Genomic DNA, 27,289 nt, shown 5'->3' with positions numbered 1-27,289 from the left:
TGCTGTGTGGAGTCCTCCCTCCTCTGTGGTGCTGGGCAGAGCTCTGCCCTGCCTGGCTGCTGCTGCTCCTCACATGGTGCTGGGGGCTGCCAGCTCTGGCTGCTCTCTGCTGTGTTTATCCACACTGCTGCAGCTCCCTCTGCAGCTCTCTCCAGCCAGGAGCTCCCTTCACTTCAAGTGGTCCTCAGGTGGCCTCACCCTGTGGCCTCCCCAGCAGGACCTGAGCTTCAGGAAGAGTCCAAGTGTCTCAGCTATGTCTCCTTGGTGTCTTTCTGTCCTTCTGCAGGAAGAAAGTGAAGTGAGGAGGTGACTGAAGAGGCACTGCAGGAGGGATTTGCAGGAGCAGCTTCACTTCTTAACCAGAGGAAGGTGGAATTAAATGGCTGATAAACAGATCAGGTGAGCTGTGGCCTGTGCTTTGCATCTCCCCTTTCAAACTCAGTCCCCTTGGGGACAGGAGGAGGTGGGAGGAGGTGACCTGAGGGCCCTCAGCAGTTCTCATTCCTTCTCTGCTCCTTTCTTACCTGCTGCTCTTTGCACCTGGCTTTGGCTTTGCTGTGCTGGCACAGCACTGCTGCCTTTGCCTCCCTTTTCTCACTGCCTTTTGCCTTCTGCCCAGCACCAGGCTCTTCCTTTGTGCTTCCTCTTGCAAAGGTCAGCTTGACCTGCTGCCTTCAGCTGGCTGAGGCTGCAGGAGCAAAGGCAGCTCCCTGAGCAGCTGGGAATGCAGGGACTGTGCTTGCAAAGTCCACACAGATGCAGCCTTGTGCCCTGCTGCCAGTCGGTGCTCCGGGCTCTGCAGGAGCAGGGAGCAGCAGCAACCATTGCTGGCACTGAAGTGCACAGCAGGCACTTCAGAGGGTGTTGGCCCTGGCATGGATTTGAGTCCTCCCAGGATGTGTCTCCTGGACAGATGCAGTTGTACCCTCAGCTGCCTAGGACCTGTGGCAGATGGATCTGCAGGGTGCTGCAGGTTGGGTTTGCCTGGCTGCTGCTGGGGAAGTCCCCCCAGGGAAACCAGAGAGCAGCTTTAGGCTGCAGGAGGCCTTAGAGGTCATCCAATCCAAGCCCCTGCCATGGCAGGGACACCTCTCACCAGCACAGGCTGCTCAGGGCCTCATCCAGCCTGGCCTTCAACACCTCCAGGCAGGAGGCAGCCACAGCCTCCCTGGGCAGCCTGTGCCAGAGCTTTGCCTGCCTTGGAGTGAAGAATTTCTTCCTAAGGTCCAATCTAAAGCTATTCTGCTTCAATTGAAATCCTGTGGGTGGACTCTCTTGTAAAAGGTCTCTCTGCAGCCTTCCTGCAGGATCCCTTCAGCTCCTGGCAGCAGCTCTGAGGTGCCCCTGGAGCCTTCTCCTCTGCAGGCTGCACAGCCCCAGCTCCCTCAGCCTGTGCTCCCAGCAGAGCTGCTCCAGCCCTGGCAGCATCTTTGTGGCCTCCTCTGGCCTCCCTGCAGCAGCTCTGAGTCCTTCTGCTGCTGGGGACAGCAGAGCTGGAGGCAGGATTGGAGGTGAGGTCTGAGCAGAGCCCAGGGGCAGAATCCCCTCTGCTGCCCTCTGCCCACCCTGCTGTGGCTGCAGCCCAGCACCCAGCTGCCTGAGGGCTGCAGGAGGCACTGCTGGCTCCTGGGGGGCTACTCAGCACCCAAGGCTTTTCCTTCAGGCCTCTTCCCAACCCACTCTGCACCCAGTTTCTATTTGTGCCTGGGATTGGCCTGCCCCAGGAGCAGGACCTTGCATCCTTGCTGTGGGGGCTTTTTGTGGTCCTCTCCTCACATCTGCTTGTCCAGGTGACCAGGTCAGGACAGGAGAGCTCAGTGGGTGAATGAAACCTGGTAAGAGAGAGCCAGCCCTTGGCAGTGCCTGGCTGCTGCAGGCAGGGGGCTGCCCCCCCTGAGCATCTGCTGAGTCTATCTCCCACTGCCTCCTGCTAGTGAAAGGAGGCCTGGGCTGTGCTGATAACCACAGAGTGTGGTGGCTCATGGGCCTGGCTTTGATTTGTCATCAGTTCCCCACTCTGGAGAGCACTTGGCACTCTTCTCTTGCACCCTGAGGTTTACCTCCACACAGCCTGAGGGGTGTGTGGCCCTGGTACCCCACTACTGGGTAGAGGTCATCCTGCTGGAAGGCAGTTCCATGGAGACAGACCTTGGAATCCTCGTGGAGGGGTTGGGCTCAGTGCTCATTCCAGGTCTGTGATTCTGGGACAGCCTCAGCAGGGAGGCTGTGGCCATCTGAAGCCTGACACTTGGAATGAATCACAGATCTGGCAGGGCTGGAAGGGACCTCAAGGCTCAGCCAGCCCCAACCCCCTGCCACAGGCAGGGACACCTCACACCACAGCAGGTTGCTCACAGCCACCTCCAGCCTGGCTGCAAACACCTCCAGGCAGGAGGCTTCCACCACCTCCCTGGGCAGCCTGTGCCAGGCTCTCACCACCCTCCTGGGCAACAACTTCTTCCTCACAGCCAATCTCCATCTCCCCACTTCTAGTTTTGCTCCATCCCCCCCAGTCCTCTCCCTCCCTGACCCCCTCCAAAGTCCCTCCCCAGCTCTCTTGCAGCCCCCTGCAGCTCCTGGAAGGCCACCAGAAGGTCTCCTGGGAGCCTTCTCCTCTCCAGCCTGCACAACCCCAACTCTCTCAGGCTGTCTCCAGAGCAGAGCAGCTCCAGCCCTCTGCTCCTCCTCCTGGCCCTGCTCTGGACACCTTCCAGCCCCTCCAGAGCCTTCCTGGCACAGAGGCTCCAGAGCTGGCCCCAGAGCTGCAGCTGTGGTCTCAACAGAGTGGAGCAGAGGGGCAGAATCCCCTCCCTGGCCCTGCTGGCCACACTTCCCTGGCTGCAGCCCAGGCTCTGCTTGGCTCTCTGGGCTGCAAGTGCTCCCTGCTGGCTCCTGCTGAGCTTCTCCTCCACTAGCAACTCCAAGGCCTTTTCTTCAGGGCTGCTCTCAAATGAAAAGAAGAGAGAAGAGAAGAGAGGAGAGGAGAGGAGAGGAGAGGAGGGGAGGGGAGAGGAGGGGAGAGGAGAGGAGAGGAGCAGCTGTGCAGAGGGGACCAAGCACCATGGATTCTCACCCCACAAGAGCGTGGGGAGCACTGGGAGGATGACTTCAGTCACAAGGATAAAGCTTTTGGTGCTGGTGCAGTGCCATCTGCCTCAGGTTCTGCTCTGTGCCCCACATCCATCCCTCACCTCTCTCACTTTAGGTCACCTCTCCCATCTGGGTGACCACAAGTAGCAAGGCCCTGGCCCAGGCTGCCCAGAGAGGTGGAGCTGCCCCATGGCTGGCAGCAGTGCAGGGCAGGCTGTGTGGGGCTGGGAGCAGCCTGCTCTGCTTGGGGCTGGCCCTGCTGGCTGCAGGGGGTTGGGCTGGGTGAGGTTGAAGGGTCCCTTCCTTTAAAGGTCCCCCAGCTAAAACTAGTCTGGGGTTCTAACTGCAGCAGTTACAGGCAGCTGAGCCAAGGAGGTGTGCTGAAGCTTGGAGGATCTCCCAAACCTTAGTGTGGAGAAGAGGCTGAGGGAGACCTCACTGCTCTCCACAGCTCCCTGAGAGGAGGCTGCAGGGAGCTGGGCTTGGGCTCTGCTCCCCAGGCTCAGCTGAGAGGAGAGGAACTGGCCTGGAATTGTGCCAGGGGAGGCTTAGGTTGGAGAGGAGGAGAAATGTCTTTGGTGGCAGAGTGGTCAGGGCCTGGCAGAGGCTGCCCAGGGAGAAGGTGGAGTCCCCATGGCTGGAGGGGTTCAGGAAGCTGCAGACGTGGCCCTTCAGGGCATGGCTTGGTGGCCAGGGGGGTTGGGTTATGGTTGGACCCAAGGCTCTTGGAGGTCTCCTCCAGCCTCAGTGATTCTGTGGTTGTATCAAACTCCTCTTCATGCTTCTGCCATCCCTTAGCAAACCAGGACTGACACCAAAGGACTCCAGCCCCCAGCAGTGGTCTGCTGCCAGGGCAGATGGAGGGCTTTGCCTTTCTGCAGCAGGGCCTTCATCTCCTGGCTCCTCACACAGGCCCAGGGGCTGCAGCTCTGCTGCTGTCCCTGCACAGCACACAGAGGGCAAGCTGGGTGGGTTGAGGTGTGAGGGTGCTGAGCAAGGGTTGCTCACCCACAGGGAGTGTGAGAGGCTCTCTGCATGCTTGGCTTGCCCAGGCACATCAGCTTGTTCCCTTGGCTGCTGGGGTCTGTGCCGAAGCTCTGGCACAGGGAGTGCCAGCAGGCAAGCCGTGTGCCACGTGGCTGTGGCTCCCTCCCACCCTGGCTAACAAACCCTCTGATGGTTTCACTGGTGGCAGGGGTTGAGGGAGGCAAGTGTCTGCCTGCCCTGAGTGTCTCAGGGACACTTAGAGAAGGGCTGACAGTGCTGAGGCTGGAAAGGGGGCACTCGTTGTGACCTGCCAGCAGCCCCTTCAGAGCTGAAGCCAGGGAGGCTGATGTGACCCTGTCTTGAAACACCTTCCTTCCAGGGCTGCCTCCACCTTGACACTGCTCTCTGACTTGCTCTTGAGTCATAGAACTGTAGAATTGTTTGGGTTGGAAGAGACCTCCAAGCTCATGCAGTCCAACCTTCAGCCCAGCCCCACCATGGGCACCAAGCCCTGGCCCCAGGGGCCATGGCCACAGGAACCCCTCCAGCCATGGGGACTCCACCACCTCCCTGGGCAGCCTCTGCCAGGCCCTGACCACTCTGCCACCAAAGACATTTTCCCTCCTCTCCAACCTAAGCCTCCCCTAGATGCAAACTTCCCTCTGTGTGTGGTGGTGTCTGGAGTCAGAGGTGCTGGGAGCCTGCCTCGGGCTGCTCTGGCTGTCACTCAGCACCTCCCAGGGGGAGCAGGAAAAGGCCCTGGCTAGGAGGCAGAGGCAGGCAGCCAGGCTGGGGTTTGAGCAGGAGCTCTGAGCTCATGTCTGTGTCTGAGCTGTCCCTGGGCTCCTGCTCCCTGTGTGTTCCCCTGGCCCCGGGCGTGGGGCTGGAAGTGGTTTCCTGGAGCTGCTCCTGGGCTGCCAGCTGGGCTCTGTGCTGGGCTCCTTCCCACAGCCCCTGCTTGGCTGAGGATCTGACTGCAGTGCTGAGCAGCATCTGCCAGCAAAGCTGCTGCCTGGGATGCCCTCAGGCCTCCCTGCAGCCTGGCTGCCAGCACTCTGCCCCTTGTCCTTCAGGGAGACCCTTAGGTCCTTGGGCACTGTCTGGCTGAGGTGTTTGGCTCCATCAGGGGTTTGTCCTGGTGCCAGGTGCTGCTTTCCCCTCCTCCCCTGTGGCTGTGGAGCCTGGAGAGGAGCAGCCTGAGAGGACATCTCATGAATGTCTGTAAATACCTGAGGGGTGGATGGCAGGAAGGGGCCAGGCTCTGCTCAGTGCTCTCCTGGGACAGGACAAGGGGCAAGGGGCACAAACTGCAACCCAGGAGGTTCCACCCCAGTGTGAGGAGGAACTTCTTAGGTGTGAGGGTGCTGGAGCCTGGAGCAGGCTGCCCAGAGAGGCTGTGGAGTCTCCTGCTCTGGAGCCTTCCCAGCCCTGTCTGGATGTGTTCTGTGTGACCTGGGCTGGATTCTGTGGTTCTGCTCTGGCAGGGGGTTGGACTGGATGGTCTCTTTGGGTCCCTTCCAACCCCTCACACCTGTGAGCTGTGATCCTTTGTGAGCCTCAAACTGATGTTTCATGGAGCAGTTGAAGCTTTCTTGCTGTTCCTCTTGCTCCTCTCAGCTGACAGTGCCAGGATCAGTCACAGAGGTGTCAGGGTTGGAAGGGGCCTCAAGGCTCAGCCAGTTCCAAGCCCCCTGCCATGGGCAGGGACACCCCACAGGATTGCCCAGAGCCACATCCAGCCTGGCTGTGACAACCTTTTACTTGGAGCTGAGCACAGCCTTCCACACTGTCCCCACCACAGGCTGGGCTCCAGGCTGGTGCCACAGGGGTGTGAGGGGTGACCACTGGGTGGATACAGAACTGGCTTGAGGGCTGCACCCAAAGAGTGGCTGCCTCCAGCTCTGGAGCCCCTATTGCAAGAGGGATCTGGAGGTGCTGCAAGGTGTCCAGAGCAGGGCCAGGAGGAGGAGCAGAGGGCTGGAGCTGCTCTCCTGTGAGGACAGACTGAAGGAGTTGGGGCTGTTCAGGCTGGAGAAGAGAAGGCTCCCAGGGGACCTCATTGTGGCCTTCCAGGATCTGCAGGGGGCTCCAAGAAGGCTGGGGAGGGACTGCTCAGGATCTCAGGCAGGGATAGGACTAGGGGGGATGGAATGAAGCTGGAGGTGGGGAGATTGAGGCTGGAGGGGAGGAGGAAGTTCTTCCCCATGAGAGTGGTGAAGCCCTGGGATGGGTTGTGCAGGGAGGTGGTTGGGGCCCTGTCCCTGGAGGTGTTTAAGCCCAGGCTGGCTGAGGCTGTGGCCAGGCTGATCTAGTGTGGGGTGTCCCTGCCCATGGCAGGGGGGTTGGAACTGGCTGAGCCTTGTGGTCCCTTCCACCCCTGACTGGTTCTCTGGTACTCTGCACCCCCGTGGGAGCTGCGGGGCTCCGCGGGGCAGCGCTGCCTGGCTGCGGGCGGGGGTCGGGGCAGCCCCTGGCTGGGTTCGCCGCGGGGCAGAGCTGCCTGGCTGCGGGCGGGGGTCGGGGCAGCCCCTGGCTGGGTCAGCCGCGGGGCAGCGCTGCCTGGCTGCGGGCGGGGGTCGGGGCTGCCCCTGGCTGCGGGCGGGGGTCGGGGCAGAGCTGCCTGGCTGCGGGCGGGGGTCGGGACAGCCCCTGGCTGGGTCAGCCGCGGGGCAGAGCTACCTGGCTGCGGGCGGGGGTCGGGGCAGCCCCTGGCTGCGGGCGGGGGTCGGGGCTGCCCCTGGCTGGGTCAGCCGCGGGGCAGCGCTGCCTGGCTGCGGGCGGGGGTCGGGGCAGCTCCTGGCTGGGTCAGCCGCGGCGCAGAGCTGCCTGGCTGCGGGCGGGGGTCGGGGCAGCCCCTGGCTGGGTCAGCCGCGGGGCAGAGCTGCCTGGCTGCGGGCGGGGGTCGGGGCAGCCCCTGGCTGGGTCAGCCGCGGGGCAGAGCTGCCTGGCTGCGGGCGGGGGTCGGGGCAGCCCCTGGCTGGGTCAGCCGCGGGGCAGAGCTGCCTGGCTGCGGGCGGGGGTCGGGGCAGCCCCTGGCTGGGTTCGCCGCGGGGCAGCGCTGCCTGGCTGCGGGCCGGGGTCGGGGCAGCCCCTGGCTGCGTTCGCCGTGCCGTGCCCCGTCGCTGCCGTGCCGGCGCTCAGGCAGCCGTGTGTGTGTGCTGTGCCCGCAGCCTGCCGGCCAAGCTGCTGAACGGAGGCATTGCCGGCCTCATCGGCGTCACCTGCGTCTTCCCCATCGACCTGGCCAAGACGCGCCTGCAGAACCAGCAGAATGGGCAGCGGATGTACACCAGCCTGTGAGTACCCCGGAGGGGAGGCCCCCCACACCCCCTGCCCCCCAGGGGAGCAGCCTGCACCGAGCTGCGCCGGGGCAGAGAGAGCGCAGAGGGCAGCTGCGGAGAGCCAGCCCCAGGGACGCGGCAGGGCAGGGAGCTGGGAGGTCACTGAGCCCTGTGCTCTGCACTGCTCAGGCCACACCGTCAGTCCTGTGTCCAGCTCTGCGCCCCTCAGTTTCAGAAGGACATTGAGAGACTTGAAGGTGTCCAGAGAAGGGCAACAAGGCTGGGGAGGGGTCTGGAGCACAGCCCTGTGAGGAGAGGCTGAGGGAGCTGGGGTTGCTTAGCCTGCAGAAGAGGAGGCTCAGGGGAGACCTCATTGCTCTCTGCAACTCCCTGAAGGGAGGTTGGAGCCAGGTGGGGGTTGGGCTCTTCTCCCAGGCACCCAGCAGCTGAACAAGAGGACACAGTCTCAGGCTGTGCCAGGGGAGGTTTAGGCTGGAGGTGAGGAGAAAGTTCTTCCCAGAGAGAGTTGTTAGCCATTGGGATGTGCTGCCCAGGGAGGTGGTGGAGTCCCCATCCCTGGAGGTGTTCCAGAGGGGCTTGGATGTGGCACTTGGTGCCATGGTCTGGTCATGAGGTCTGTGGAGACAGCTTGGACTTGATGATCTTTGAGGTCTCTTCCAACCTTGGTGATTCTGTGAGACTGTGAGCTGGGAGAGAGGAGATTGAGAGTGGAGAGGAGGAAGAAATGGTTGAGAGTGAGGCTGGGGAGACTCTGGCACAGGCTGCCCAGGGAGGCTGTGGCTGCCTCCTGCCTGGGGGTGTTCAGGACCAGGCTGGATGAGGCCCTGAGCAGCCTGTGCTGGGGGGAGGGGACCCTGCCCATGGCAGGGGCTTGGAGCTGGCTGAGCTTTGAGCTCCCTCCCAGCCTGAGCCACACTCAGGGTGTGCTGGGGGGGGTGCCCCACACTCAGGGTGTGCTGGGGGGGGGGGTGCCCCACACTCAGGGTGTGCTGGGGGGGGTGCCCCACACTCAGGGTGTGCTGGGGGGGGTGCCCCACACTCAGGGGGTGCTGGGGGGGGGTGCCCCACACTCAGGGGGTGCTGGGGGTGTGCCCCACACTCAGGGTGTGCTGGGGGGGGGTGCCCCACACTCAGGGGGTGCTGGGGGGGGTCTCCCACACTCAGGGGGTGCTGGGGGGTGTGCCCCACACTCAGAACAAGATGCTTCACCTAAGCACCAGGGTTGGCTTGGCACAGGTGCTGCTGGCCCTGAGGGGGTTGGGGGCAGTGCTGCCTCCTGTGCTGCTGCTGCTCTGCTGTGCAGTTGAGTCTCCTGCCCCACAGCTCTGCTTGCCCCTTGCCTGCCCAGGGGAGTGGGAGGCAGAGTGGGGCTGGGAAGGAGCTGCTAAATGCCACAGAATCACAGCATGCTCTGGGCTGGAAGGGAGCTCCAGAGCTCATCCAGTTCCATCCCCCTGCACCCAGCAGGGACATCCTCCCCTGGAGCAGGCTGCCCAGGGCCCTGTCCAGCCTCCCCTTGCTCATGGGTTGGGTTTCTGAGCCTCCTTGCTGTAGCTGAGGATGTTTAATTCTGCATGAGCTTGGCTTGGAGACCCTGAGGTGCCACAGCAGCCTCCCCTGACTGCTCCCTGCTCCCTCCTTTGGGTTGTGTCCTGCTCCTGTGTCCTGCTGTGGACTGAGGATCACTTCTGCCCCTGACCTGGGAGAGGGGAGCAGGAGGAGGGAGGGTTTGTGGCTGCCCTGGGCAGTGCATGCCAGGATGGCTCATCTCTGGAGGGCCCCTCAGCAGGAGGGAGGCTTTCCAGCTCCAGCAGTGGAGTGCAGATCTGATTCACAGCCAGGAGCTGTGGGATGAGACATGGCTGAGGAACACCCAGGATGTGTCCTGGCCACCTGAGCTGGCTCCTCCTCAGCCTGAGGCAGAGCCTGGGAGTGAGTAATGCTGGAGAGTTCCTCTGGTGTTGGCAGAGCAAGCTTGGGCTGGTGGGGACAGATGGAAAGGTCCTTGGGGGGCCAAGGGGCCAGCAGGGTCTGCCCCTCTGCTCTGCTCTGCTCAGACCTCCTGCAGTGCTGGGGCAGCTCTGGAGCCCTCAGCACAGGCAGGGAGCTGCTGGAGCAGGGCCAGAGGAGGCCACAGCAGTGCTGGCAGGGCTGGAAGCCCTCTGCTGGGAGGCTCCAGGCTGAGAGAGTTGGCCTTGGGCAGCCTGGAGAGGAGAAGGCTGCAGGAGACCTTCTGGTGGCCTTGCAGTGCTCCAAGGGCTGAGCAGAGAGCTGGGGACAGAGTCTGGAGCAGGGCCTGTGGGGCCAGGCCAAGGGGGGATGGTTGGAACTGCAAGAGGGAGATTGAGAGTGGAGAGAAGGAGAAATGTTTGGTGCTGAGGCTGGGGAGAGCCTGGCCCAGGCTGCCCAGAGAGACCCAACCCAGGAACCATTTCAGGTCAGGTTGGTTGTGCAGGGGTTGGACCAGGTGACCTTTAAAGATCCCTTCCAGCCCAACCCAGCCTGGGGTTCTGGGATTCTTCCCTTGAAAGAGGCAGACACTCTGGGACAGTCCTGAGGGCTGGAGAGAGCCAGGCCTTGGGTACCTGGCTTGGGGTCTCCTTTTCTCCATGAAGAGCAAAGAACTGGGCATGGCCTTGGCTCCATCTGACCCTGCTGCAACCTGAGGGGCTGAGAGTGAGGTGGAAGCCTCCTGGTGAGGCTGCAGGGCTGGGACATCATGATCCTGCTCCCTGCCCTGCCACAGTGTGTGCCAAGCAGCACTGCTGGCTCAGGGCAAGCTCCAGCAGGGTGGTGGAAGGGCTTGGTGGGGGGCATCAGCCTGGAGCAGGCTGCCCAGAGAGGTTGTGAAGTCTCCTGGGGGGGAGAGCTTCCAACCCCACCCTGGGCACTGTGCTGCTGGGCAAGCTGCTGGGGGTGCCCTGCTGGGGCAGGGGGTTGGACTGGGTGAGCTCCAGGGGTCCCTTCCAACCCCCCCTGGGCATTGTGCTGCTGGGCAAGCTGCTGGGGGTGCCCTGCTGGGGCAGGGGCTGGGCTGGGTGAGCTCCAGGGATCCCTTCCAACCCCCCCTGGGCACTGTGCTGCTGGGCAAGCTGCTGGGGGTGCCCTGCTTTGGACTGGGTGAGCTCCAGGGGTCCCTTCCAACCCCCCCTGGGCACTGTGCTGCCGGGCAAGCTGCTGGGGGGGCCCTGCTGGGGCAGGGGGTTGGACTGGGTGAGCTCCAGGGATCCCTTCCAACCCCCCCTGGGCATTGTGCTGCTGGGCAAGCTGCTGGGGGTGCCCTGCTGGGGCAGGGGGTTGGACTGGGTAAGCTCCAGGGGTCCCTTCCAACCCCCCCTGGGCATTGTGCTGCTGGGCAAGCTGCTGGGGGTGCCCTGCTGGGGCAAGGGGTTGGACTGGGTGAGCTCCAGGGATCCCTTCCAACCCCCCCTGGGCATTGTGCTGCCGGGCAAGCTGCTGGGGGTGCCCTGCTTTGGACTGGGTGAGCTCCAGGGGTCCCTTCCAACCCCACCCTGGGCAGTGTGCTGCTGGGCAAGCTGCTGGGGGTGCCCTGCTTTGGACTGGGTGAGCTCCAGAGCTCCCTTCCAACCCAACTGGATGATCCTTGAGGTCTCTTTCAACCTTAGTGATGCTGTGAGACTGTGAAACAGAGCAGGTGACAGATTTCCCCTGGGGCAGAGTCCTGCCTGTGCTCTCCCCCAGGGCCAGAGCTGTGTTCCAAGTGCCTGCTTCAGCCTGTGTGGGAGGGCACAGAGCAGCTGAGGCCATCTCCTCTCTGTGCCTTCAGTTGAGCTGCCCCCAGTGAGCCAAGCAGGTCAGCTTTGGGTCAGGGTTACCTCCCTTATTTCCCCTTCCACAGCTGGAATTAGAATCACAGAATCATAGAATGGTTTGGGCTGGGAAAGGCCTCTGAGCTCCTCCAGTCCCACACCAGCCCAGCCCCACCATGGCCACCAAGCCCTGGCCCCAGCTGGCCACAGGAACCCCTCCAGCCATGGGGACTGCACCACCCCCCTGGGCAGCCTCTGCCAGGCCCTGACCACTCTGCCACCAAAGACATTTTTCCTCCTCTCCAACCCAAGCCTCCCCTGGCACAATTCCAGGCCAGTTCCTCTCCTTCTGTGCCCTGAGCCTGGGGAGCAGAGCCCAAGCCCAGCTCCCTGCAGCCTCCTCTCAGGGAGCTGCAGAGAGCAAGGAGGTCTCCCTCAGCCTCCTCTGCTCCAGGCAGAACAAGTGCCTGGAGATCTGCTTGTCCAAGCTTCTCGTGTGTGTGCCACAGGGGACCCTGGATAACAGCCTCACAGTCACTCCTTTCCCTTCTGTGTTTCATGGAACCACAGAGTGGTGGGGGGTGGAAGGGTGTCTGTGTCTCCCCTGGGTGCCTGAGGTGTCTGTGTCTCCCCTGGGTGCCTGAGGTGTCTCTGTCTCCCCTGGGTGCCTGAGGTGCCTGTGTCTCCCCTGGGTGCCTGAGGTGTCTCTGTCTCCCCTGGGTGCCTGAGGTGTCTCTGTCTCCCCTGGGTGCCTGAGGTGCCTGTGTCTCCCCTGGGTGCCTGAGGTGTCTCTGTCTCCCCTGGGTGCCTGAGGTGTCTCAGTCTCCCCTGGGTGCCTGAGGTGTCTCTGTCTCCCCTGGGTGCCTGAGGTGTCTCTGTCTCCCCTGGGTGCCTGAGGTGTCTCTGTCTCCCCTGGGTGCCTGAGGTGTCTGTGTCTCCCCTGGGTGCCTGAGGTGCCTGTCTCCCCTGGGTGCCTGAGGTGTCTGAGTCTCCCCTGGGTGCCTGAGGTGTCTCAGTCTCCCCTGGGTGCCTGAGGTGTCTGAGTCTCCCCTGGGTGCCTGAGGTGTCTGTGTCTCCCCTGGGTGCCTGAGGTGCCTGTGTCTCCCCTGGGTGCCTGAGGTGTCTGAGTCTCCCCTGGGTGCCTGAGGTGTCTGAGTCTCCCCTGGGTGCCTGAGGTGTCTCAGTCTCCCCTGGGTGCCTGAGGTGTCTGTGTCTCCCCTGGGTGCCTGAGGTGTCTGTGTCTCTCCTGGGTGCCTGAGGTGCCTGTGTCACCCCTGGGTGCCTGAGGTGTCTCTGTCTCCCCTGGGTGCCTGAGGTGTCTCTGTCTCCCCTGGGTGCCTGAGGTGTCTGTGTCTCCCCTGGGTGCCTGAGGTGCCTGTGTCTCCCCTGGGTGCCTGAGGTGTCTGTGTCTCCCCTGGGTGCCTGAGGTGCCTGTCTCCCCTGGGTGCCTGAGGTGCCTGTGTCTCCCCTGGGTGCCTGAGGTGTCTGTGTCTCTCCTGGGTGCCTGAGGTGCCTGTGTCACCCCTGGGTGCCTGAGGTGTCTCAGTCTCCCCTGGGTGCCTGAGGTGTCTCAGTCTCCCCTGGGTGCCCGAGGTGTCTGTGTCTCCCCTGGGTGCCTGAGGTGTCTGTGTCACCCCTGGGTGCCTGAGGTGTCTGTGTCTCCCCTGGGTGCCTGAGGTGTCTCTGTCTCCCCTGGGTGCCTGAGGTGTCTGTGTCTCCCCTGGGTGCCTGAGGTGTCTCAGTCTCCCCTGGGTGCCTGAGGTGTCTCAGTCTCCCTGGGTGCCTGAGGTGCCTGTGTCTCCCCTGGGTGCCTGAGGTGTCTGTGTCTCCCCTGGGTGCCTGAGGTGCCTGTGTCTCCCCTGGGTGCCTGAGGTGTCTCTGTCTCCCCTGGGTGCCTGAGGTGCCTGTCTCCCCTGGGTGCCCGAGGTGTCTGTGTCTCCCCTGGGTGCCTGAGGTGTCTCAGTCTCCCCTGGGTGCCTGAGGTGCCTGTCTCCCCTGGGTGCCTGAGGTGTCTGTGTCTCCCCTGGGTGCCTGAGGTGTCTGTGTCTCCCCTGGGTGCCTGAGGTGTCTCAGTCTCCCCTGGGTGCCTGAGGTGTCTCAGTCTCCCCTGGGTGCCTGAGGTGCCTGTCACCCCTGGGTGCCTGAGGTGCCTGTGTCTCCCCTGGGTGCCTGAGGTGTCTGTGTCTCCCCTGGTTGCCTGAGGTGTCTGTGTCTCCCCTGGGTGCCTGAGGTGTCTCAGTCTCCCCTGGGTGCCTGAGGTGTCTGTGTCTCCCCTGGGTGCCTGAGGTGTCTCTGTCTCCCCTGGGTGCCTGAGGTGTCTGTGTCTCCCCTGGGTGCCTGAGGTGTCTGTGTCTCCCCTGGGTGCCTGAGGTGTCTGTGTCTCCCCTGGGTGCCTGAGGTGTCTGTGTCTCCCCTGGGTGCCTGAGGTGTCTGTGTCTCCCCTGGGTGCCTGAGGTGTCTCTGTCTCCCCTGGGTGCCTGAGGTGTCTGTGTCTCCCCTGGGTGCCTGAGGTGTCTGTGTCTCCCCTGGGTGCCTGAGGTGTCTCAGTCTCCCCTGGGTGCCTGAGGTGTCTCAGTCTCCCCTGGGTGCCTGAGGTGTCTCAGTCTCCCCTGGGTGCCTGAGGTGTCTGAGTCTCCCCTGGGTGCCTGAGGTGTCTGTGTCTCCCCTGGGTGCCTGAGGTGTCTCAGTCTCCCCTGGGTGCCTGAGGTGTCTGTGTCTCCCCTGGGTGCCTGAGGTGCCTGTGTCTCCCCTGGGTGCCTGAGGTGTCTGTGTCTCCCCTGGGTGCCTGAGGTGTCTGTGTCTCCCCTGGGTGCCTGAGGTGCCTGTCTCCCCTGGGTGCCTGAGGTGCCTGTGTCTCCCCTGGGTGCCTGAGGTGCCTGTGTCTCCCCTGGGTGCCTGAGGTGTCTGTGTCTCCCCTGGGTGCCTGAGGTGCCTGTCTCCCCTGGGTGCCTGAGGTGCCTGTGTCTCCCCTGGGTGCCTGAGGTGTCTGTGTCTCCCCTGGGTGCCTGAGGTGTCTGTGTCTCCCCTGGGTGCCTGAGGTGCCTGTGTCTCCCCTGGGTGCCTGAGGTGTCTGTGTCTCCCCTGGGTGCCTGAGGTGTCTGTGTCTCCCCTGGGTGCCTGAGGTGTCTCAGTCTCCCCTGGGTGCCTGAGGTGTCTGTGTCTCCCCTGGGTGCCTGAGGTGCCTGTGTCTCCCCTGGGTGCCTGAGGTGTCTGTGTCTCCCCTGGGTGCCTGAGGTGTCTGTGTCTCCCCTGGGTGCCTGAGGTGCCTGTCTCCCCTGGGTGCCTGAGGTGCCTGTGTCTCCCCTGGGTGCCTGAGGTGCCTGTGTCTCCCCTGGGTGCCTGAGGTGTCTGTGTCTCCCCTGGGTGCCTGAGGTGCCTGTCTCCCCTGGGTGCCCGAGGTGTCTGTGTCTCCCCTGGGTGCCTGAGGTGTCTGTGTCACCCCTGGGTGCCTGAGGTGTCTCTGTCTCCCCTGGGTGCCTGAGGTGTCTCTGTCTCCCCTGGGTGCCTGAGGTGTCTGTGTCTCCCCTGGGTGCCTGAGGTGCCTGTGTCTCCCCTGGGTGCCTGAGGTGTCTCAGTCTCCCCTGGGTGCCTGAGGTGTCTCAGTCTCCCCTGGGTGCCTGAGGTGTCTCAGTCTCCCCTGGGTGCCTGAGGTGTCTGTGTCTCCCCTGGGTGCCTGAGGTGTCTCAGTCTCCCCTGGGTGCCTGAGGTGTCTGTGTCTCCCCTGGGTGCCTGAGGTGCCTGTGTCTCCCCTGGGTGCCTGAGGTGTCTGTGTCTCCCCTGGGTGCCTGAGGTGTCTGTGTCTCCCCTGGGTGCCTGAGGTGCCTGTCTCCCCTGGGTGCCTGAGGTGCCTGTGTCTCCCCTGGGTGCCTGAGGTGCCTGTGTCTCCCCTGGGTGCCTGAGGTGTCTGTGTCTCCCCTGGGTGCCTGAGGTGTCTGTGTCTCCCCTGGGTGCCTGAGGTGTCTCTGTCTCCCCTGGGTGCCTGAGGTGCCTGTCTCCCCTGGGTGCCCGAGGTGTCTGTGTCTCCCCTGGGTGCCTGAGGTGTCTGTGTCACCCCTGGGTGCCTGAGGTGTCTGTGTCTCCCCTGGGTGCCTGAGGTGTCTCTGTCTCCCCTGGGTGCCTGAGGTGTCTGTGTCTCCCCTGGGTGCCTGAGGTGTCTCAGTCTCCCCTGGGTGCCTGAGGTGTCTCAGTCTCCCCTGGGTGCCTGAGGTGCCTGTGTCTCCCCTGGGTGCCTGAGGTGTCTGTGTCTCCCCTGGGTGCCTGAGGTGCCTGTGTCTCCCCTGGGTGCCTGAGGTGTCTCTGTCTCCCCTGGGTGCCTGAGGTGCCTGTCTCCCCTGGGTGCCCGAGGTGTCTGTGTCTCCCCTGGGTGCCTGAGGTGTCTGTGTCTCCCCTGGGTGCCTGAGGTGTCTCAGTCTCCCCTGGGTGCCTGAGGTGCCTGTGTCTCCCCTGGGTGCCTGAGGTGTCTGTGTCTCCCCTGGGTGCCTGAGGTGTCTGTGTCTCCCCTGGGTGCCTGAGGTGTCTCAGTCTCCCCTGGGTGCCTGAGGTGTCTCAGTCTCCCCTGGGTGCCTGAGGTGCCTGTCACCCCTGGGTGCCTGAGGTGCCTGTGTCTCCCCTGGGTGCCTGAGGTGTCTGTGTCTCCCCTGGTTGCCTGAGGTGTCTGTGTCTCCCCTGGGTGCCTGAGGTGTCTCAGTCTCCCCTGGGTGCCTGAGGTGTCTGTGTCTCCCCTGGGTGCCTGAGGTGCCTGTCTCCCCTGGGTGCCTGAGGTGTCTGTGTCTCCCCTGGGTGCCTGAGGTGTCTGTGTCTCCCCTGGGTGCCTGAGGTGTCTGTGTCTCCCCTGGGTGCCTGAGGTGCCTGTCTCCCCTGGGTGCCCGAGGTGCCTGTCTCCCCTGGGTGCCCGAGGTGCCTGTCTCCCCTGGGTGCCTGAGGTGCCTGTGTCTCCCCTGGGTGCCTGAGGTGCCTGTCTCCCCTGGGTGCCCGAGGTGCCTGTCTCCCCTGGGTGCCCGAGGTGCCTGTCTCCCCTGGGTGCCTGAGGTGTCTGTGTCTCCCCTGGGTGCCTGAGGTGCCTGTCTCCCCTGGGTGCCTGAGGTGCCTCTGTCTCCCCTGGGTGCCTGAGGTGTCTGTCTCCCCTGGGTGCCTGAGGTGTCTCTCTCTGCTTGCAGGTCTGACTGCCTGCTCAAGACCATCCGCTCCGAGGGCTACTTCGGCATGTACCGGGGTAAGTGATGGTCCTGCTGGGAGCACTGCTGGGGGAGTGGGGAGGAGCAGGCAAACCTTCAGCTCTGCCTCACAAGGCAGCAGCAACCCAGCAGCCTCCTGAGATGCTGAAAGCTGCAGCTGCTTCTGAGCATAAACTCCTCCAGGCCAGGCCTCCGCTCAGCTCCGCTGCCCCCAGGCTCCGCCGAGGTTCAGCTGCCTGGCAGCTGCCCTGGGGCAAAGCTGCTGGGCAGGGCCTGGAAGCTGGAGCAGGGGAGAGGCAGCTTGGACAGCAGGAGGGAGTTCTGCACCAGGAGGGTTGTCCAGGGATGTGGCTCCATCCCTGGAGCCATTCAGGCTCAGCCTGGCTGTGTCCCTGCGCAGCCTGCTCTGGCTGGAGGGGTCCCTGCCCCTGGCAGGGGGCTGCACAGGATGCCCCTGGGAGGATCATGGAAATCACAGAATGTAAGTTGTTGGAAAGGACCTCTGGAGCTCACCCAGTCCAACCCCCCTGCCAGAGCAGGGTCACCTAGAGCAGGTCACACAGGAGCACATCCAGGTGGGGTTTGAATGTGTTCAGAGCAGGAGGCTCCACAAGCTCTCTGGGCAGCCTGCTCCAGGCCTCTGCCACCCTTCAGTTACAGAAGTTCCTCCTCATGTGCAGATGGAAGTTCTGGTGTGACAGCTTGTGCCCCTTGCCCTGTCCCTGGGCACCACTGCACAAAGCCTGGCCCCATCCTCCTGACCCCCACCCCTGCAGCACTGCTCAGCACTGCTGAGATCCCCCTCAGGCTGCTGCTCCCCACACCAGGCAGCCCCAGGGCTCTCAGCCCCTGCTCACCAGGGCGATGCCCTCAGCACCTCTGCAGCCCTGTCCTGGCTCCTTGGCTTTGGCTGCTGCAGCAGTGAGTCCCTCAGCTGCCCTGAGGCCTTTCCTGCTGCAGACACAGAACCCTTGCCCTTTTTCCCTTGCAAGATCATGAGGGCAGTGTGGGCCACTCCTGACCTTGCTGCAGGCAGAGGAAGATGTGGGATAGCTTCCTGGCTTGTGCAGTGGCTCAGCTGGCTCTGAGCTCTGCTTCCTCTGCCCTGCTGCTGCTCAGCTGCCCCAGCGTGCAGGCTTCACCTCCCAGGCCTCAGAGGGCATAGAATACATAGAATACATGGAATAAAGCAGGTTGGGAGAGCCCTTCAAGATCATCCAGTCCAACCCATCAACCAATCCAACACCGCCCAAACAGCTAACCCATGGCACCAAGCACCCCATCAAGGCTCCTCCTGAGCACCTCCAATGATGGTGACTCCACCACCTCCCCAGGCAGCCCATTCCAAAGGGCAATCTCTCTCTCTCTATAGAACTTCTTCCTCACATCCAACCTAAACCTCCCCTGACACAGCCTGAGACTGTGTCCTCTTGTTCTGGTACTGGCTGCCTGGGAGAAGAGACCAACATCCATCTGTCTACAACCTCCCTGCAGGGAGTTGGAGAGAGCAAGAAGGTCTCCCATGAGTCTCCTCCTCTCCAGGCTAAGCAACCCCAGCTCCCTCAGCCTCTCCTCCCAGGGCTGTGCTCCAGACCCCTCCCCAGCTTTGTTGCCCTTCTCTGGACTCGTTCCAGCAAGTCAACCTCCTTCCTAACCTGAGGGGCCCAGAACTGGACACAGGACTCAAGGTGTGGCCTAACCAGTGCAGTGTACAGGGGCACAATGACCTCCCTGCTCCTGCTGGCCACACTGTTCCTGATGCAGGCCAGGATGTCATTGGCCCTCTTAGCTGCCTGGGCACACTGCAGGCTCATGTTCAGCCTACCATCAACCAGCACCCCCAGGTCCCTCTCTGCCTGGCTGCTCTCAGCCGCTCTGCCCCCAGCCTGTAGCACTGCCTGGGGTTGCTGTGGCCAATGTGCAGCCCCTGGCACTTGGCTGTGTTCAATCTCCTGCCCATCTGCCCAGCCTGTTGAGGTCCCTCTGCAGAGCCTCTCTGCCCTCCAGCAGATCAACTCCTGCCCCCGGCTTGGGGTCAGCTGCACATTTATTGCTGAGGGACTCATTCTTCATGCCACTCACTGCCACGAGGGAGCCAGTCCTTGCTCTTCTGTTTCTTCCAGCAGGACTCTGGGGAGGCTGTTGGCAGCAGTAACCTCTCTTGTCCCCTCTTGCCCAGCTGCCAGGGCGGCCTGGCTGGAGGGCAGCGCTGCTGGGAGCAGCCTCTCCTTGCCCCGCTTGCCTGTGGGCGTGCTGGGGGAGTGGGCTGGATGCTGGGGAGGGATTGGCTGCTCGGCCCCAGCTTTTTTTGCCGGGGCAGCAAGACAAATAACCCTGAGGAAGCTTGGCAAGCTCCATCTTCAGTGCTAGCTGGGACATGTTCCCTCTTGAGCTTTCCCAGAGGCTGGCCGCCGCGGCGCTGCCGGCCGGCAAGGGAGCCGAAGTCGGCAGTGGCAGGCAGCTTGCTGGGGAGCAGGAGGGAGAAGATCCTCCTGGAAGCTGCTAAGGGAGACTGGAGGACACAGCAGAGCTTTGGGGAGGGGCAGCTGAGGCCTGGAAGGCAGAGGGGATGTGCATCTGCAGGCCACTCTCCGTTCCAAGGGTGCGGAGGGTTGTGCTCAGCTCTTGCTGGTGCCAGCCAGGCTCGGTCTGCTCAGCCTGGGCCCTGTGCCACTGATTTGTACCCCCTCCAGCCAGGCAGCTGGCAGGCAAGGACTCCCTTGTCACCTCTGGCTGCTAAATCATAGCATCACAGAGCTGGCAGGGCAGGAAGGGAGCTCAAGGCTCAGCCAGCTCCAAGCCCCTGCCCTGGGCAGGGACACCTCACACCACAGCAGCTTGCTCACAGCCACCTCCAGCCTGGCTGCAAACACCTCCAGGCAGGAGGCTTCCACCACCTCCCTGGGCAGCCTGTGCCAGGCTCTCACCACCCTCCTGGGCAACAACTTCTTCCTCACAGCCAATCTCAATCTCCCCACTTCTAGTTCTGCTCCATCCCCTCCAGTCCTGTCCCTCCCTGACCCCAGAGCAGAGGGGCAGGATCCTCTCCCTCCACCTCTGGCAATGGGCACTGGCAGCCCAGAAGGCCAAGGGCAGCTGAGCTGCCCTTGGCCTTCTGGGCTGCCAGTGCCCATTGCTGCCTTTCTGTCCCAGGCCTGATTCCTGCCCCCCTCAGAGGTGTCCCAGACCCCTATCCCTCCCTGACCCCCTCCAAAGTCCCTCCCCAGCTTGCTTGCAGCCCCCTGCAGCTCCTGGAAGGCCACCAGAAGGTCTCCTGGGAGCCTTCTCCTCTCCAGCCTGCACAACCCCAACTCTCTCAGGCTGCCTCCAGAGCAGAGCAGCTCCAGCCCTCTGCTCATCCTTGTGGCCAGTGGGGAGCTGAGTTTGGAGAAGCCCTTTGTGAACAGCTCCAGCTCCTTGCAGAGCTTTCAGCCTGGCCAGGGTGCAGAAGTGAGTCCTCCCAGCACAGCATCCTGGTCCCAGCACCTCAGCTGTATGAGCTGAGGCCAGCAGCCCTTCCCTCCCTCTTGGGCAGAGGGTGAGTAGGTAAAATCCAGCCAGGATTTGGGAACAGTCTTTTCTGGGAAGAAGGTAAAGAGCCAGCTCAGCCTTGCAGGCAGGGGAAGATTGAAATCAGGTGGTGGGATTGGTTCCTGCTCCCTCCATCTGTCCCAGTTCCCCAGCAGAAGCTGCTGGCTGACTCACAAGCTCTTATTTTCAGCCTTTAAGCTGAAATTGGGAGGATTGGAAATGAATGTGCTGGAGTGGCAGCTGCTGTGCCCCCTGCAGGGCTCACAAGCCTGTCAGGCATCACTTGGCCTCTGCTGGAGGGCAGAAAGGGTCCCCTTGGGCACAGCCCTCCCCACTCTGTGACTTCAGCTCTCCTTCACCTGGGAGTCAAAGCTCCTCAGCATGGAGAGGAGTGGGGCTGGAGCTTGCAGGCTGCACTGCTGTGAGGCAGCTCCTCAGGAGGGCTGTGTGGGCAGGCACTGCTCTGTGTGAGCAGAGACTGTAGGGCAATCCCAGCACTTCTCTCAGCTCTTCCCCAGGATTCAGAGGGGTTCTGGAGGAGGAGGAAGAGGAGGAGGTCTGTTTCCCTCACGTTTCTGCCAGCAGAGCTGGGGGTGCTGTCTAGCCCTGTCTGTGCTCAGCAGCTGCTGCTGTGCTGCCTCCAGACATGATGCCAAGGGAATGGCACTGAACCATACACTGGGCTGCCTTGGAAAGGACCTTAAAGCTCATCCACTTCCAACCCCCTGCCACAGACAGGGACACCTCCTGCTGGACCAACTTGCTCAAGGCCTCATCCGACCTGGCTCTGAACACTGCCAGGCTTGGAGCCTCCACAACTGCCCTGGGCAGCCTGTGCCAGTGAGGCACCCCCCTCATGGGGAGGGATGTCCTCCTGACCTCTAAGCCCAGCTTCTCCCAGCTCCAAGCCATTGTCCCTCGTCCTGGCACTGCCAGCCCTCGGCCAGAGTCCCTCCCCAGCTCTCCTGGAGCCTCTGCTCCTCCTCCTAGGTCCTTGTTAGGCTCTTTCCTTGAGCTCCTGAGCTCTGAGACCTTCCACGTGTGAATTTCTTCCTCATCTCCAGCCTCAGTCTCCCCTCCCCAGCTCTGCTGGAGCCCTTCAGGCACTGCAAGGCTGCTCTGAGGTCTGCCTGGAGCCTTCTCTCCTCCAGCCTGCACAGCCCCATCTCTCCCAGCCTGCCTGCAGAGGGGAGATGTTCTGTGTGCTGCCTCCTGCAGTCCATCCAAAAGCCACCTACAGATCCCAGCACAGATCCTGGCAGGCCCCAGTGCTGCCTGCAGAGCAGCAGGAGGCCTGGGTCATGCTGGGAAGCTGCCCTTTGCTGGTGACATTGGGTGGGTAACTCCTGGTGAGGTGCAGCAGTGTGTCAGCCTGCCCTGGCCCCTGCCAGCAGCACCTCCCCCATGGCACCAGTGCCATGCTGGGGATGGCTCAGTCCTCTGTTGGTGGGTTGCTGCTGGCTCAGCTTGGAAGGGAGCTCAGAGGTCATCTGCTCCAAGCCCCTGCCATGGGCAGGGACACCTCCCACCAGCACAGGCTGCTCAGGGCCTCATCCAGCCTGGCCCTGAACACCCCCAGGCAGGAGGCAGCCACAGCCTCCCTGGGCAGCCTGTGCCAGAGTCTCCCCAGCCTCACACTGAGGAACTTCTTCCTCAGCTCCACTCTGCCCCTGCTCTGCCTCAGCTCCAAACCATTCCCCCTGGGCCTGGCTCCAGACCCCCTCAGCCAAAGTCTCTCTGCAGCCTCCCTGCAGGATCCCTTCAGGTGCTGGCAGCAGCTCTGAGGTGCCCCTGGAGCCTTCTCCTCTGCAGGCTGCACAGCCCCAGCTCCCTCAGCCTGTGCTCCCAGCAGAGCTGCTCCAGCCCTGGCAGCATCTTTGTGGCCTCCTCTGGCCTCCCTGCAGCAGCTCTGAGTCCTTCTGCTGCTGGGGACAGCAGAGCTGGAGGCAGGCCTGGAGGTGAGGTCTGAGCAGAGCAGGGCAGAGCAGAGCAAAGGCTTCTCTTCAGAAGGCCTCCTGTGAGAAATGAGTGAACAATGAACCCCAGGGCTGGGTGAGAAGAGTTTTGCTTCTCCTTGGTTTCATTTTTCCTGGTCCTTCCAGCCTGCTTTCCAACATCCCATTTGCAGTGGCTGCCATGTCTCTGTGCATGCTGTTGGTCCTTTCCTGCTCCTGCTGCTCCTGGCCTGCAGGCCAAGGTTAGCTTCAGTGGGGGGAAAGCAGGGAGGCTGGCATGGCTGGAAGGGCTGAGCTGCAGAACAAGCAGAGAGTGTGGGGAAGAGCATCCAGCCAGCAGCTGAAAGCTCTCATTTCTCCTCCTGCTCCAGGGAATTGAGGCTGTTATGGATTATTGAGGTCAGGGATTATCCATTCTCTGCTAAGCAGCTTTACTGGAAATATCAAAGATGCAGGAGAAAGCCTCAGGTTCATTAACTTGTCTCCAGATCTGTGTGCTTGTACCCTCTGCTTGGCTTGCAGGGGTGGGAGAGGATGCTGTGGAAGCCTCCTGCTGACCTGGAGGAGGTCAGCACCTGGAAGCCTCTCCCTTGCTTCCTCGGTGGCTTGGAGTTTGTTTTCTTTTGCTCATTGAGCCCTTTGGGCTGGTTTTAGAGGTTAGGCTGACACCAAGCTGTGTGGCCTGGCTGGCACTGGGGGGAAGGATCCATCCAGAGGGAGCTGGGCAGGCTGCAGAGCTGGGACCAAGCCTCCCTCGTGAAGCTCAACCAGGCCAAGTGCAAGGTCCTGCAGCTGGGGCAGGGCAATCCCCAGCACAGATCCAGGCTGGGGGAGGAGTGGCTGAGAGCAGCCTGCAGGAGAAGGCCTTGGGGGTGCCAGGTGGTGCCAAAGTGCCCAGGAGCCAGCACTGGGCCCTGGCAGCCCAGAGCCAGCTGAGTGCTGAGCTGCAGCCAGAGCAGGGAGAGAGCAGCACAGGGAGGGGATTCTGCCCCTCTGCTCTGCTCTGCTCAGCCCCCACCTGCAGCACTGCCTCCAGCTCTGGGGCCCCCAGCACAAGGAGGACCTGGAGCTGCTGGAGAGGCTCCAGAGGAGGCCACCAAGGTGAGCAGAGGCAGCAGAACCTCCCCTGTGGGGCCAGGCTGGGAGAGCTGGGGCTGTGCAGCCTGGAGAAGGCTCCAGGGAGACCTCAGAGCAGCCTTGCAGTGCCTGAAGGGCTCCAGGAGAGCTGGGGAGGGACTCTGGCCAAGGGCTGGGAGTGCCAGGCTGAGGGACAATGGCTTTGAGCTGGGAGAGAGGAGACTGAGAGTGGAGAGGAGGAAGAAATGGTTGAGAGTGAGGCTGGGGAGCCTCTGGCACAGGCTGCCCAGGGAGGCTGTGGCTGCCTCCTGCCTGGAGGTGTTCAGGACCAGGCTGGATGAGGCCCTGAGCAGCCTGTGCTGGTGGGAGGTGTCCCTGCCCATGGCAGGGGCTTGGAGCTGGCTGAGCTTTGAGGCTCTCTCCCAACCCAACCATGCTGTGAGTGCAGAAGCTGAAGGCCTTTGCTGGGTGCCATGGCCTGGGCTCAGCTTGCCCCAGGGCAGCATTCCTCTGTATTTTCTGCCCAGCCTGCTGATGGCAGAGGGAAGGGGGAGTTGTGTTGGGCTGCCCAAGCCTGCCCACAGAGCCTCTTTGATTCTTACTGTGCTCTCCCTCATGGTGCTGTGTCCCCTGAGCAGGGGATGTGGAGCCAAGGACTGGTCCAAGCTGTACCCATCCCAGCAGTGCCAGCTGTGACTTTGCTTCCCCTACAGCTCTGCATTTCCATGGCTGATTTGGGAGTCCTTCCATAATGTTTGGAGGGAGGGGAGTCCATCCTGAGGGAGAGAGGTCTCAGGTGCCTTTCTCTAGGTGTGTTGAGCCCTCTCAAACTGTGTTCAGACCTCCTGGCAGGGAAGCCTGCAGAGCCTGTGGGGAGTGCAGGCTTCCTTTGGGAAGCAGAGCTTGGGACAAGTTGTTTAAATGCCCACAGCAAGCATTAAATGCACCAGACAGGGCTGAGTGCTTGCAGAGGTGGCCAGCAGCAAGAGTGAAGGGAGGCTCCTCCAAAGGGCTGGAAGCTCTCTTGGCCTCAGTGCAGGCAAGGAGAGCCTGTGGTGCTCCACCTGAGGCCTTACTGAGCCTGAAGGTTTAAAGAGGAGAGAACATTCTGGAGCAGCAGTCTGATGGTGCAGAGCCCAGTGTGCCCCAAAAGGCCTCCCCTCACCCCCAGCCCTAAATACATAGAATAAACCAGGTTGGAAGAGACCTTCAAGATCATCAAGTCCAACCCATCAACCAATCCAACACCACCTAAACAACTAACCCATGGCACCCAGCACCTCCTGAACACCTCCAGTGATGGTGACTCCACCACCTCCCCAGGCAGCCCATTCCCATGGGCAATCTCTCTCTCTGTGTAGAACTTTTTCCTAACATCCAGCCTGAACCTCCCCTGGCACAGCTTGAGACTGTGTCCTCTTGTTCTGGTGCTGGCTGCCTGGGAGAAGAGCCCAACATCCACCTGTCTACAACCTCCCTTCAGGTAGTTGCAGAGAGCAATAAGGTCTCCCCTGAGCCTCCTCTTCTGCAGGCTAAGCAACCCCAGCTCCCTCAGCCTCTCCTCACAGGGCTGTGCTCCAGACCCCTCCCCAGCCTTGTTGCCCTTCTCTGGACACCTTCAAGTCTCTCAATGTCCTTCTGAAACTGAGGAGCCCAGAACTGGACACAGGACTCAAGGTGTGGCCTCAGCAGTGCAGTGTACAGGGGCAGAATGACCTCCCTGCTCCTGCTGGCCACACTGTTCCTGATGCAGGCCAGGATGCCATTGGCCCTCTTAGCTGCCTGGGCACACTGCAGGCTCATGTTCAGTCTACCGTCCACCAGCACCCCCAGGTCCCTCTCTGCCTGGCTGCTCTCAGCCACTCTGCCCCCAGCCTGCAGCACTGCCTGGGATTGCTGTGGCCAATGTGCAGCCCCTGGCACTTGGCTGTGTTCAATCTCCTGCCCTTGGCCTCTGCCCATCTGCCCAGCCTGTCCAGGTCCCTCTGCAGAGCCTCTCTGCCCTCCAGCAGATCAACTCCTGCCCCCAGCTTGCTGTCAGCTGCACATTCACTGCTGACTGACTCAATGCCCTCCTCCAGATCATCAATGAAGATGTTAAAGAGGCTGGGGCCCAGCACTGCTCCCTGGGGCACACCACTGGTGCCTGGCTGCCAGCTGGCTGTGGCACCATTCACCACCACAGAGCAGCAGCCAGGCCCTTCCCCTGGGGCAGGCAGCTGCTGCTTGTTGCTCCTGCCCAAAGGGCTCTCCAGGGAGCGGGGAGGAGGGGACCCAAGACTTGTTTCCCCCCCAGGTCCTCCAGCCATGGTGCTCAGAGGGGCACTTCTGCACCTGGGGCTGGTGGTGGGCAGGAGGCCAGGGCAGCAGTGGCTGTTCTGAGGGTGACACCCAGTGGAGACATCCAAGGGATGCCACTTAGCCCCAGGGCAAGCCTAGGGCTGCCTGACCTCTGAGGAGATGAGCCAGTGGCCTCCAACCAGGTCTCCCAGGGGCTCTGCCTTTCCTGGGCTGCTCTGCCTTTGGTGGTGGTGGTAGAGGAGGAGCAGGGTCTGGACTGGATGAAGTTGCAGCAGGAGGCTTTCCCTTCTCAGCATCACAAAAGGAGTTGGGGCTGGTTATTAATTCCAGCCTGCACCCCTCTCCTGGGAGGTGTGACCTGCACCCTGCTGGGTTCCCAGGAGTGCCTCCTGGGCTCTGTGATGGGAGGTGGCCAAGAAGCTGAGGAGATGGTAAGCCCCACATTGGCAGGGCAGCAGGAGCACACCAGGGGATGCTTGCCAAAAGCCTAAGCTGGCAGGGGGCAGAAATCCTGATCCTTTCCAGGGCTGGTTCAGGTTTCTGAACCACTCTGGGGTGCTGGGAGCCCTCCTTCACCAGCCCTTGGCTCTCAGCAGGAGTTCCTGAGGGACCCTAGGTGACCTCTGAAGGCCCCTTCTGACCCAGTGCACTCTGTGAGGGTGGTGGGGTACTGGCACAGGCTGCCCAGAGAAGCTGTGGAGGCTCTGAGCCTGGCAGTGTTCAGGGCCAGGCTGGATGGAGGCCTTGAGCAGCCTGGGCTGGTGGGAGGTGGCTCTGCCCGTGGCAGGGGGGTTGGAACCAGCTGAGGTCTTGAAGGTCTCTCCTAACCCAGCCCACCCTGTGGTTCTGTGGTGCAGTCAAAGGTTCCTTGCTTGCCACCCTCCAGAGGCCTTTTCTGCTCTCCCTTGCCCAGGGGCTGCGGTGAACCTGACCCTGGTGACGCCGGAGAAGGCCATCAAGCTGGCAGCCAACGACTTCTTCCGGCACCACCTCTCCAAGGATGGGTGAGTGAGGGGTGCAGACCTTCTCCATGCCCTGACAAGGCACCAGGCTGCCGGAAGAAGCCTGGAGAGGCGGCAGGGCAAAGGTGGAGCGGGGCGAGGGGCTGCGGGGGGACAGGAGCTGACCTTGAAGGGCTGAGCCGCGGCCGGGCCGAGGGCGTCACGGCTAAAACGGGACGTGGAAAGTGCTCCCCTGGCTGGCTGCTCTTCATCCAGGCTCCTAAAAATAGTCCCCTCTGGGAAGCCAAGGGGAGCAGGGCCAGGACTTGTAGGCACAGCCTCGGGCAGCTGCCGGGAGGAGCCTGGGCCCCGGCATCCCGTGGGAGGCTGTCCTGCTCGTGAGCCGGTGGCAAAGCCTCTTCTGCAGAGCCCGAGCTTGGCACCCCCTGGCCTGTGGGGGATCCTCCTGGGGGAGCTGAACTGACACAGGGCAGTGGCAGCCTTGCCCAGAGGCTGACCTGCAAGTAACTCACAGAAGCACAGAACGGGAGGGGTTGGAAGGGACCTCTGGAGATCACCCAGGGCAAGGGCACCCAGGGCAGGGCACCCGGACACAGCCTGGTGGGGCTGGAATGTGTCCAGAGCAGGAGACTCCACAGCCTCTCTGGGCAGCCTGCTCCAGGCCTCCAGCAGCCTCACAGGGTGAGGTATTCCTCATGCTGAGGTGGAAGCTCCTGGGTTCCAGCTCATACCCTTTGTTCCTTGTCCTGTTACTGGGCACCACCGAACAGAGCCTGGCACCTTCACCTTGCCCCTCACCCCTCAGGTGTTTGTAGACATTGCTCAGATGCCAGGGCAGGGCACCCAGGAACACATCCAGAGGGGGTTGGAAGCTCTCCACACCAGGAGACTCCACAGCCTCTCTGGGCAGCCTGCTCCAGACCTCCAGCAGCCTCACACCAAACAACTTTCTCTTCCTGCTGAGGTGAAACCTCCTGGGTTCCACTTTGTGTCCATTGCCTCCTGTCCTGTCCCTGGCTACCACTGACAGGAGCCTGGCTCCATCCTCCAGACCCTCACCCCTCAGATGTTTACAGACATTGCTCAGCTCCCTCTCAGCCTTCTCCTCTGCAGGCTCTCAGCCCCAGGGCTCTCAGCCTT

General features: G+C 62.5%; 1 protein-coding gene across 1 annotated transcript in view; it reads left to right on the top strand.

Moving 5' to 3' along the window:
- SLC25A22 (solute carrier family 25 member 22) overlaps positions 1 to 27,289 on the top strand; it is a 91,220-nt gene that overhangs the window by 36,091 nt on the left and 27,840 nt on the right. Inside the window, exons 2-5 of the mRNA XM_054171776.1 lie at positions 287 to 399; positions 7,248 to 7,373; positions 16,306 to 16,361; positions 26,101 to 26,191. Of these exons, the coding sequence (XP_054027751.1) occupies positions 380 to 399; positions 7,248 to 7,373; positions 16,306 to 16,361; positions 26,101 to 26,191 (293 nt within the window). The 5' untranslated portion in view covers positions 287 to 379. The remainder of the gene's footprint in view (positions 1 to 286; positions 400 to 7,247; positions 7,374 to 16,305; positions 16,362 to 26,100; positions 26,192 to 27,289) is intronic.

The sequence above is a fragment of the Dryobates pubescens genome, chromosome 22, assembly GCF_014839835.1.
Source record: "Dryobates pubescens isolate bDryPub1 chromosome 22, bDryPub1.pri, whole genome shotgun sequence".
NCBI lineage: Eukaryota > Metazoa > Chordata > Aves > Piciformes > Picidae > Dryobates > Dryobates pubescens.
Note: the sequence above shows the minus strand (reverse complement) of the source record. Positions and strands in the feature narration are given on the sequence as shown.